The sequence below is a fragment of the Oncorhynchus mykiss genome, chromosome 19, assembly GCF_057628025.1.
Source record: "Oncorhynchus mykiss isolate SJ-2025 chromosome 19, ASM5762802v1, whole genome shotgun sequence".
NCBI classification, from domain to species: Eukaryota; Metazoa; Chordata; class Actinopteri; order Salmoniformes; family Salmonidae; genus Oncorhynchus; species Oncorhynchus mykiss.
The window spans coordinates 41817730-41829709 of NC_143040.1; the positions used below are offsets into that span (position 1 = coordinate 41817730).

At 40.7% G+C, this 11980-nt stretch overlaps 1 protein-coding gene across 1 annotated transcript; it reads left to right on the forward strand.

Annotated features, from left to right (window-relative positions):
- The first annotated feature begins 2831 nt into the window (after positions 1–2831).
- On the forward strand, positions 2832–10541 carry LOC110497687 (prolyl hydroxylase EGLN3). The gene is made up of 5 exons (XM_021573964.3): positions 2832–3698; positions 8251–8370; positions 8819–8955; positions 9072–9145; positions 9326–10541. The coding sequence occupies exons 1-5, from the start codon at positions 3333–3335 to the stop codon at positions 9373–9375; spliced, it is 747 nt and encodes a 248-aa protein (XP_021429639.1). The 5' UTR covers positions 2832–3332; the 3' UTR covers positions 9376–10541.
- Positions 10542–11980: the final 1439 nt, after the last annotated feature.

An 11980-nucleotide genomic window follows, 5' to 3' on the forward strand; every position in this document is an offset into this window, starting at 1 on the left:
TTTGGTAGCATTGCCTTTAAATTGTTTAACTTGGGTCTAATGTTTCAGGTAGCCTTCCACAAGCTTCCCACAATAAGTTGGGTAAATTTAGGCCCATTCCTCCTGACAGAGCTGGTGTAACTGAGTCAGGTTTGTAGGCCTCCTTGCTCGTACACGCTTTTAAGTTCTGCCCACAAATGTTCTATAGGATTGAGGTCAGGGCTTTGTGATGGCCACTCCAATACCTTGACTTTGTTGTCTTTATGCCATTTTGCCACAACTTTGGAAGTATGCTTGGGGTCATTGTCCATTTGGAAGACCCATTTGCAACCAAGCTTTAACTTCCTGACTGATGTCTTGGGATGTTGCTTTAATATATCCACGTAATTTTCCGTCCTTATGATGTCATCTATTTTGTGAAGTTCACCAGTCCCTGCTGCAGCAAAGCACCCCCACAACATGATGCTGCAACCCCAGCGCGTACTATTGTTTGTACAGATGAACATGGTACCTTCAGTTATTTGGAAATTGCTCCCAAGGATGAACCAGACTTGTGGAGGTCTACAATTTTTTTTTCTGAGGTCTTGGCTGATTTATTTTGATTTTCCCATGATGACAAGCAAAGAGGCACTGAGTTTGAAGGTAGACCTTGAAATACATACACAGGTACACCTCCAAATGACTCAAATTATGTCAATTAGCCTATCAGAAGCTTCTAAAGCTATGACATAATTTTCTGGAATTTTCCAAGCTGTTTAAAAGCACAGTCAACTTAGTGTATGTAAACTTCTGACCCACTGGAATTGTGATACAGTGAATTATAAGTGAAATAATTTGTCTGTAAACAATTGTTGGAAAAATGACTTGTGTCATGCACAAAGTAGTAGTCCTAACCAACTTGCCAAAACTATAGTTTGTTAACAAGAAATGTGTGAAGTGGTTGAAAAACGTATTTTAATGACTCCAACCTAAGTGTATGTAAACTTCCGACTTCAACTGTACTCACTTAAAGCTGTGACTCTCCTCTCTGTAACTAGAAAGACAGTATTTGCTTTTAAAACTGTATTTTTCCCTCAATAGCATTTTGAGCAATGGTCATGCTTGTGCTCAGAATGCCTCTCTCCCTCCTCCTTGCACACAGTGGGGAGAGGGAGAGAGTGTCAGTAGCCGTTAGCGAAACAGGGACAGGCAGATACTTTCATAGCAGGAATCAGCATAATGCATAGGCTGCTACTGTTGACCAAATAATGAGGAACAAAGGGGACCAAATCACCGGAAATTACCGACATAAGCAAAATGCCTCGGTTAGAGGAAGGCAATGTTGTAGTCAGTCATTTTTGGTTTATCATCCCAGCTCTAAATTGTAGTATGCCCCAAAATATCTTGAAACGTTCATAGTAATGTAGAATACACATTCACATGAGCCAGAGATATACAGGTGTTAAATTATCACCAAATTGTGGTAAGAATGTGCCAAAAAAGCTGTCAGTTTTTCTGATTTCTAAAGATATATGATCAATAATTGCAATATTAATCTTCAAACATGTCAAATGGACAGGTGAATAGTCATGGATGTGAGCCGATTAAAATGATATACAATGTTATCCTAATAGCTGTTTTCATTATGAGGACTATAAACTTGCCCGTAGCCTACATTCCATTACAATGTGAAATTGTCCAACAAGACCCCATTGAGTTGTTTGGTGGCCATATTGGAAAAAGTCTTCTGTGGGGTTAATGCGTGAATTCTGTTATGGCCCTGTATCTACAAATCTTTTTAAAACCCTGTTCTAGCTGTGTGTGTGCAAATTGGTGCCTCTATCACCAAAGTTACAATCCAAAAACATAGCTGCCCCATTACATGGAATTCTATGGCTAAACTTCCAACATTCTAATGTCAAGGCACAACATTTGAGATTTTTAAACAATGTTTGTAGCTGGTGCTTTCAAAGTTGGTTACATTAAATATCATTTGAAAGCTAATTTAATTACCCTTTAGAACCACCTGTCAAACAAAGTTTAAAATGTATCAGGGTGTCCATTTTAAAGCAATTACTACAGATTATTCTGATATGTAGCCTACCCTAGAGGTCAGAATTATGTTGACCTGAACATTCTGAAAATGTGTCTAATGGATAGCTGTGAATCTAAGCTTTCCAATTATATATGATTAAAGGGTATAAGTAAGCAATAACTTGTTGTATACTGATATTGTTTGTCATATAACATTTTATGGATGGAGGGATGAAAGAAGAGTTATACACAGAAAGTTACTATTGCTGCACTGCTATCACACATTTTCCAACTCTAGGGACATAAACATTTAAATAAGTTACCATGAGACATCGTCTACCCGAGTGAGCCCGCCCGTCCGACCCCCCTGGCTCATGAACTATGGTCATGTTAATTTAACTTCTGTAGCACAGCTAGAACAATCAGTCAGATGTTTCACAGGATGTATAAATCTGAAGCATCCTCTTGGCGTTTCTACTCACTACCATATATGGTGATGAGAGGAAGCCCAACATTTGCACTCAACACATTTTCCTGTTCCCAAAACTAGAATCTATTAGGAACAGGACAAAGTTTTGTAGACTTTACCCTTTGCCAAAGTTTTTTTTAAATGCGTTGTTTGAAAGGAGTACAAGGGCGAATTGAGTTATTGCACACACTTCACAGAGTAGGCGTTCCCTAACGGAAATATGCAAATTGCAATTAGAACTCGCCAATAGGATCTCGCTAGCTCGTGCATGGCTCTGCCATCTCTTTGCTTGCTCTGCCGGTTATGATTAATTTGCTCCTCTTGGAAGCTACAGGCTGTGGTCTATCTTGGATTAGTTAGAAAAATCTTTGTCTGCGGAGAGAAAGTGCAGCGATCAAGCGGCTTCGAGGGCTACATGCGCCTGGTGGAATCGTCAATGGCGGCATCACACTTGCACAGAAATAAACATGTATTATTTTAAAAATAAATTGCATAGGCCAATTAGCCCCAAAATACTTATAAATATTTGTATTTTATCATCCCTAACGAAAACGACAAATTAAAAGCGTGAACTATGCAGAAAGTTATTTCAATTAATGAAAGTCCTTGCCTCCGCCCCTCTACAACACATCCAGCACGTTCCGTATTTATATGCAGGTGCCTCTCATTCGCTGCTTCTTTACACTTTGTTGCAGAACAGAACTCTTGTGAAATTGCGTCTCTTAAGAATATATTGTACTCGTTTCTGCAGAGCGAGAAGGGCTGAATTATTTAAACATATGTATCAGTGAGCCTAACGCACTGACACTATCGTGGCAGTTTCAGTAACATAACTTTAGAAGCTTAGTTAAATTCTTCATAAATCGCGAAAATGCCTCTTCTGCAACATGCATTGGACACAGACTTGGAGCGGTTAGCCCTGGACCTGATTGTCCCGTCCCTACTTGACCAAGGATTCTTTTACGTGGATAACTTCCTAGGAGAATTGGTTGGACACTTTGTTTTGGACCAAGTGAAAGAGCTGCACAGCTCTGGAGTTCTGCAGGACGGACAGCTAGCTGGTCCTGACCGGAGTTGTGGGATTTCCAAAAGGAACATTCGGGGTGACAAGATAGCCTGGGTCAGTGGAGTTGAAAGAGGGTGCGAGGCTATTAACATCCTCCTTACCTTAATCGATAAGTTGGTTACTCATTGCATCGGCCGACTTGGGAAAAGTATTATTCGAGAAAGATCAAAGGTAAATTGTGCGACAATTGTGCATAAATTACGTGTATTTCCTTGGTTTGAAGGTGGAAAAAAATGTGATCACTTTGTCCTTATATTCTATTTGATTATGTTAATATTGTATCTAGAGCGATGAATGTTGAACGATATTTAAGGGATAATCATCGAGGTGCTATGCATTAAATGGAAAATAATGCACACTGTGGAAGGTGTGTTCCACGACGAGTAGCGGAGTGGCACCAACCTTCGTCCGAATTGCTTTGTTTAACAGAGAACGCATGGAGCACCGAGACTATCCCGCTTTTAACACGGCTATGATTGAACACATTTGCTGCTAGAAATGTGTTTAACACCAACTGAAGTAGCTAGTTAGCAAGTTTACTAGATAGCTACATTAACGTTAGTTGCTTTGGACATAACCATTGACCAGACTTGCTAGCTAAGAAACCATCCTCATAGCTTGTTATTATGAAAGTCGAATTCAACAACCCCAATAATGTTTTCAATTTGACTTTTGCTTTCAAAAGCAGCTCAAACAAAGAACATGTAAGAATGAACTTCATAACCATTGAATATTACCATGCATTATAGGGAAATAATGCACGCTCTAGAATGCCCTTCAAGCCAATCAGAAACGGCTATTCAACAATGCCATGGTATAATTAAGCATCAAGGCACAAGGTAGTGCTGTATCACGAATACAGTCGCAGGTAAATGGCGTTGTGGCCCGAGGCGATGGGCCAGTCAACCCATTTACCTGTGACTGTATTCATGATACAGCACTACCTTATGTCTTGCTGCTTTTATAAAACTGTTACCTACATTCTAAAATAACAATTAATTAAATATTTTATATATATTAGTTGTTTTTGACGAAAATTCATGTTTGATGTATCTGAGTTAGCTGAAGTTGGCTGGCTAGAACGTTATCAGAGTTTCTAAACTCAGAGGCACAACATCGCAAGACTTCCAGGAACTTTTGTAAAACAGGCCAGGCCTGGGTTTGAGAAGTAAATGAGAGAATTGATACATTCTTCCTTAGTTATTCATTCTTTAAATCTAAAGGCAAAACCTAGATTTGAGCCAATGTCATAAGTGGTTGAACATCTTATTACTCCAAACTTGTGAAAGTGACAAATTGACACTTTAATTTTCGTACAAAAATAACTATATCGATGGAGGCCCTTTTGATTTTTACGGCCTGCGCAGTTCGGCATGAGACTACCATTAGACCCGATGTGTTTCTACTACGCATGAGCTTAGCTGACATCCCCTACAAGTGTGATCGGGTACAAGTGTTCTATCGGAGAAGCAGTTTTAGCCCCTCTTCATACTGTACTCTCTTTGATTTAAATGTCAGTGAACTTTGGATAACCACAATTTTGTGTATTTATTACTCCCATTTTTATCCTCATGCATTTATAATAATTGTGTGTCTCCAAGACAGAGTTCGCAAAACATTTTGGGCCAAGACCCCATTTTGATATTTGAAAATTCTCGCAACCCCACCCATGTGAAAATCTTTTTTTTTATTTGGGGCTATGGCAGTGAATTGAAAAACATTCCAACAGTATTTCTGATTGTCTTCTCAACTCACAATCACATACTTTTAATGTGGGGGCAGTCAATTGCTAATTAGTCTGACATAATGGATCTGATCTCACCACCACTAATGAGATGGGTGTGCTTGATGCATGTCACGTCAAAGCTTCTCAGTCAGGGGGCGTGGTCCACAGTGCGCACCTCATCTCAGCTGTCACATCCAACCTGGATTGATATTTGGTTTTAATGCAGAGGAGTGTACTGAATCCAGGTTCACACAGATATGAGCTTGCGAAGGGTAGCCTGCCATAAGTTTTATGGTGCTTTCAAGACAACTGGGAACTTGGAAAAATAAGATGTTGTGATTTCATATCTTATTTTTCCGTCAGTGATCTTTAGGTCGGAAAATCAGAGCTCCAGAAAGAGGCCTGAGTTCCCAAGTTGGAATTCTGAGTTAGATGACGGTTCATACCAATCTTTCCCAGTCGGAGCTCGTTTCTTTCTGAGCTCCCAGTTGCATTGAACGCACTGAAGTCAGAAGTCGGAGATTTCAGAGTTCCCATGTCAGAGTTTCCAGCTGTGTTGAACGCAGGCATTAATGCTCAGAGGGAGACTGCAGGGTATTCTCTTTTAGTCCCTTTGGCCTACACACCGTCCCCATGACGGAGCCCATCTGTGCAAAAGCCCACCGTTCGATCCCATATGGAATCAGTTTTTCGACGATATAACGCAACACACTGAACATCCCATAGGCCGTTTCATTCTTGGAAATCGTGAGAAATAACAATATGTCCTTGTGAATAGCATCCCCTGACATGTATAGCGAACAAAAGTCGATGCATGGCAATCTCGGTCCTCACAGCTAACGTCCATTTGGAGAGCATAAGCTGGGGAGTTTGAGGTGTTCAGTCCGTTTCCTCTTGATTGCTAGCAATATCATGCATTATTTGTTTAACCGTGTTATCTGATAAAGGTATTAATGTGAGTGTCTGTGCCTCTGATTCCCCACACATTGTTTTCACCATATCAATTGCGGCCGGTAGTGTGTGGTTTCATAGCGTAGCGGACCTAGCCAATCAGACAGATATAGAGAGAGGTATGTTACTTCTAATTTCAAAGTTCACACATGACCCCACATATAATACAAGATAATTACACCAGATAGGACAGACTGACCCTAGCCCCCCAGCACATAGACTATTGCAGCATAGATGCTGGGTACTGAGACAGAAGGGGGGGACACACACTTTACATCCCATCACGCCCTTCTCTCTTTCCCACATGCCTGGATCCTGCTCCCAACCTTATGTAGACAACCCATTGATCAGATGGACTGATTATAAGAAGTAACAACAAAAGCTAGCTGTTGTTTACCTTGATTTGAAATTTAAGAAGAGCAAAAATACATTTGTTATCTCTAAAAGGATTTACAGATTTAAGTCAATGGATGTATAGAGTGAGTGAGAGGGAGGGGAAGAGCGGGGGGGGGGGGGAGAGGTCGGTAGACCTAGCAGTACTACATGTGGAGTCTGCTGGCTCACGCTCCACACGTAGCTCTGTCATTAAACCTTCAACATCCTGGCAGCCTGCCAGCTTTGCTCTGTGTGTGGACTTCCCCTTCCTCGCTGTCTTCCTTTCTCTCTTGTTTCACGTGTTTTCACTGTTCTTTGACAACACTGTGCGTACATGCATATGTTCCCCGACTGTAGACCGTAAACACTGGGTGTGTCATAATACTCCTTTCCTCAGCACGTGCTGAGATATGATGCTGTGCAAATGAACTAAAGGATCACTTGACCAGATAAGTCCCTTGTGATGTTGCTTCTGAAGAGTGATTTTATTGCAGATTTATTATGTAGGTGTATGCATGCATCAATCGATCAGTAATCAAAGGAGAGAGAAAAGTTTGATTTATATGATGCATGTCTAAAGGTTGCTGTTAAATTGTAAATGTAATTTTCCCTGACATAAGACCAAAAGATTTGTCCCTTTGCATTGTATCCTAGCAACTGGAAAGGAAAAGCATAGTTTTTTTAGCTACCGCTGTGCTTGTCACACTACCTTCAGGGAAGTCACTTATTAGGCAACGCAGTGGCTGAATTCAATGTGTAAGCAGTCTGAGTCCAGTGACCTTTTTCTGTAATGTGAGGGTCGAAGGTCAAACCTCTATAGGCACGAACAGGACCTCCTGTTTCCTAAGGGTTAGGAAGGTACAGCTGAAATAATACAACCACAAGGTCAAATAGGAGTTGCTTATATTTGTCCTGTTGCACACATTCTGTACAAGTGTTTGGTGAAATGGAAATGTTAGGGTTAAGTTACATTTTTTTTTTTGCCTCTGGGATTCAAACTAGCAACCTTTCGGTAACTGGCCCAATGCTCTAACCGCTAAGCTACCTGCCACATATTGTGGAATCCCAATATCTGATCACGTTTCAACAAAATATTTGGGTCCAATCCTGTTCCTTTGCATCTGCACTGTATCACACATGCAAAATATCTATCGCACGTTGCCCAAATCAAATATCATTTGACAAAATGTTGCCTTGACTGGGCCTCTAGCAAACCTATCTGATCCAATGTGTCTACTCTTGGCCCCTTGACCACAAGCGTTTTCATTAGCATGGCTTTGATGGCTTTTCTTGGCTTTCTTATCACAAGATAAATTACGAGTTTGGTTAATTGTGTTTCCTTGGACTGCTAACTGAATGCACGTAGGCCAGTCCTTCTGAAACCACAACGCACCCTCGCCACGCAATGCTTACAGGACATTTTTGCAACCAAGGTATTTACCCATAAATCTGGTCTTGTTCTATTTTTGTCTCTGAAATGCAGAAGCTATTTCTGTATTTTTAGAATATTCCAAGGCCACTGAAAAATACACATACTTTCCCACACGAAGGCTTCTGTAATTGGGTACACTACAGTCTGTTTGTTACATATTATCTAATGATTATTAGCGAGTATACTAAATATAATGTGGAATGGACTCAGAATTGATGTTTTTTGTTTGTCTATTTCAGGCGATGGTGGCGTGCTATCCAGGAAATGGGACGGGATATGTTAAACATGTGGACAATCCCAACGCTGACGGTCGCTGTGTCACCTGTATCTACTACCTGAACAAGAACTGGAACGCAGAGGTGGAGTGGTAGATTCATTACACATGCATTCCATAATCCATTAAATTAACTACACAAGTATTATTATTTTTACATATTTATTGAATATATATTAAACATTATTACATGTATACATTCTTATGACATATATTTATTGTCACCTATTATAAAATAATTTAGGTGCAATCAACGCCAATCCTTTTAAATTAGTTACATTTCCAAGAAAGTCACTTTTGTATTTTTCGATGGTTTAGTTCCCGCTATAACATAATTAACGTCATTATATTTAAGCATGGTTTATTTTTATACTATGAAAATGTGAGATGTTGCCATAAAAATAGTACGCCCACCGCTTGTTTGAAAACACCCTTTGGCTTCTGATCTTTGTAAAATGCATACCAAGCCTTTTCTAGCTTAACTTCTTGTTCTGTGAAGCTGAAGTCAACCATATGTATCTGTTATGTTGCAGGAGCATGGAGGAATTCTTAGGATTTTTCCTGAGGGCAAATCCTACGTTGCCGATGTTGAGCCCCTGTTTGACAGACTGTTGTTCTTCTGGTCAGATAGAAGGAATCCACACGAGGTGCTGCCGTCATATGCAACAAGGTCTGTATGATGCATCACACTGTTGTTATGAAAATGTGTATAATAATAATAATAATAATGCGATAAAGATGCAGTGTAATTATGTATTAATCATTTAGAATTTTGCTTTGTTCCAGATATGCTGTAACAGTGTGGTATTTTGATTCAGAAGAAAGAGCAGAGGCGAAGAGACGGTTCAGAGACTTAACAGGTACATTTCTCCACTGGATCAATTAACTACGTTACATCTATGTGTAAACAAAAACCTTCGCTAACGTTTTACATTAAGTTGCTCTTATTCCTGCGCAGTAATAAATTGCAGTTATATAGCACTGACATTCGGTTACAACCTGTATCCTAATCATTAATGGCATTCATCTGTCTGTTTCAGCCTCCACTCAGGACCAGGACAGAAGAACCATGAAGAACTGTGACCTTTAGAGACTCCATCTTGTGTGACACAATAGAAGAATGAATCTCAAATCCTTCGTGCTGACTGAGAGTTTTCACACTTTGATCTAATCACTGTTTGGATTTGGGTATCTCTTCTAAAAGCTACAAAGATGTGTGCTTGATGGCTTTGTACATTATTTTTCTATTAAATTATTTGCTGCTCTTTCAATAACCAGGGTACTCATTACTGTTTTTAAACCCAAGTGTCCTGGATCAACCCAAATAACACTGTACTACTTCTTGAAATGTCTTCATCCTCCTGAGACCCAGCAATTCATTTCTGTCCACTCTAATGGACAGTAATTGTTGATCCCTATCTCTGAGGCCATACATGCCACTGTGTTAAGTCCTGTTGTAACTCTGAGAGGACATTCTGGGCTTTTCAATGATATCACATGTTTTGGGGGTGGGACTTTTTAACGTTTTCTTGTTGTATTTTCAAAATGTTTTTTTACCTACTGTAGAGGCTTCAGACAACACCCAACATTCTAAAATAGGCCACTTCTATACTCTTTTACAGGCACGGTTCTAATGCATTTTCCCCCTAGATTAGTTATTGTTCTTGTTGCAAATCAAATGTATTACTCAAGTTTTTAGTATACAATTTGGCTAAGCTGTAATTAAAATGTGTGCATATAAAGATTAAGCTGACAATGTCATGTTGAAAAGCACAAAACCAAAATGGACACCTGTTGTGGCTCAAAGACATTGTCACATCGTATATCTTGTTTTAAGTTGGTAATAACATCTGGAGTATTCAAGGGTGCATCTCAAACGGTGACCTACTTCCTATGTGGTACAGAGTTTTAGATCATCCAAGTCCTTACGAATTTATTACATGTCAACAATCGTTATAACTGGTTGAGTAGTTATGAGTGACTCCCAGCACTTCTGTCATTATTGATCGCTCTGAACAGATGTCTTCGACATTAACTGCAGGTTGTTTGAGAAGCTTCTGTATACACCTTGTGAGAAGAAATCAATGATAGATTGCAACTTTCAAAGCTTCACAGATATACAGCACTTGTATTGTTGGCTGTAAATGATTTTAGTGCTTAAAATCGGCTTGTATGCTGGTGGATATAGCCTACGATGAATAAGAGTGGTGTTGTAAAATGTTTGTTTCAAACAAAATAAAATATTTTTTAACCTGACTATTGTCACTGTTTGTTCTATATTTGTATCTTAAGGTTACACTCAAAAGGTGCTTTCAAGTCAAATTTCATTAGTCACATGCCCTGAATACAACAGGTGAAATGCTTACTTACGAGCCCCTAACTGACAGTGCAGTTTCAAAAACTACAGATATGAATCAGAAATAAAAGTAACAAGTAATTAAAGAGACTAGAGGGGGGTGGGGCAATGTGAATAGTCTAGGTAGCCATTTGACCAGATGTTCAGGAGTCTTATGGCTTGGGGGTAGAGGCTGTTTAGAAGCCTCTTGGACCTAGACTTGGTGGCACTCCGGTACCACTTGCCGTGTGGGAGCAGAGAGAACAATCTGACTAAGGTGGCTGGAGTCTTTGACAATTTTTAGGGCCTTCCTCTGACACCGCCTGGTATAGAGGTTCTGCATGGCAGGAAGCTTGGCCCCAGTGATGTACTGCCCTTCGCACTACCCTCTGTAGTGCCTTGCGGTTGGAGGCCGAGCAGTTGCCATACCAGGCAGTGATGCAGCCAGTCAGGATGCTCTCGATGGTGCAGCTGTAGAACCTTTTGAGGATCTGAGGACTCATACCAAATATTCTCTCAATGGGTTAGGGTTATGCCCTAACCCAAATCTTTTCAGTCTCCTGAGGGGGAATAGGTTTTGTCGTGACCTCTTCACGACTGTCATGGTGTGCACCAAGGAACTTGAAGCTCTCAACCTGCTCCACTGCAGCCCCGTCGATGAGAATGTGATCGTGCTCGGTCCTCCTTTTCCTGTAGTCCACAATCATCTCCTTTGTCTTGATCACGTTGAGGGAGAGGTTGTTGTCCTTGCACCACACAGTCAGGTCTCTGACCTCCTACCTATAGGCTGTCTCATCGTTGTTGGTGATCAGGCCTACCACTTGTGCCATCAGCAAATTTAATGATGGTGTTGGAGTCGTGCCTGGCCATGCAGTCATGAGTGAACAGAGAGTACAAGAGGGGACTGAGCACGCACCCCTGAGGGGCCCCCGTGTTGCGGATGTGTTGTTACCTACCCTTACCACCTGGGGGCGGCCCGTCAGGAAGTCCAGGATCCAGTTGTAGAGGGAGGTGTTTAGTCCCAGGGTCTTTAGCTTAATGATGAGCTTTGAGTGCACTATGGTGTTGAACGCTGATCTGTATTCAATTAATAGCATTCTCACATAGGTGTTCCTTTTGTCCAGGTGTGAAAGGGCAGTGTGGAGTGCAATGGAGATTGCAACATCTGTGGATTTGTTGGGGCGGTATGCAAATTAGAGTGGGTTAATGGGATAATGGTGTTGATGTGAGCCATGACCAGCCTTTCAAAGCATTTCATGTCTACAGACATGAGTGCTGTGGGTCGGTAGTAATTTAGGCAGGATACCTTAATGTTCTTGGGCACAGGGACTATGGTGGACTGCTTGAAACATGTTGGTAT

Coding starts and splice junctions, on each gene's coding strand:
- LOC110497687 (XM_021573964.3), top strand. CDS start 3,333: ATGCCTCTTCTGCAACATGCATTGGACACAGACTTGGAGCGGTTAGCC. Junction 3,699..8,250: donor TTATTCGAGAAAGATCAAAG/GTAAATTGTGCG, acceptor TGTCTATTTCAG/GCGATGGTGGCGTGCTATCC. Junction 9,146..9,325: donor ACGGTTCAGAGACTTAACAG/GTACATTTCTCC, acceptor TGTCTGTTTCAG/CCTCCACTCAGGACCAGGAC.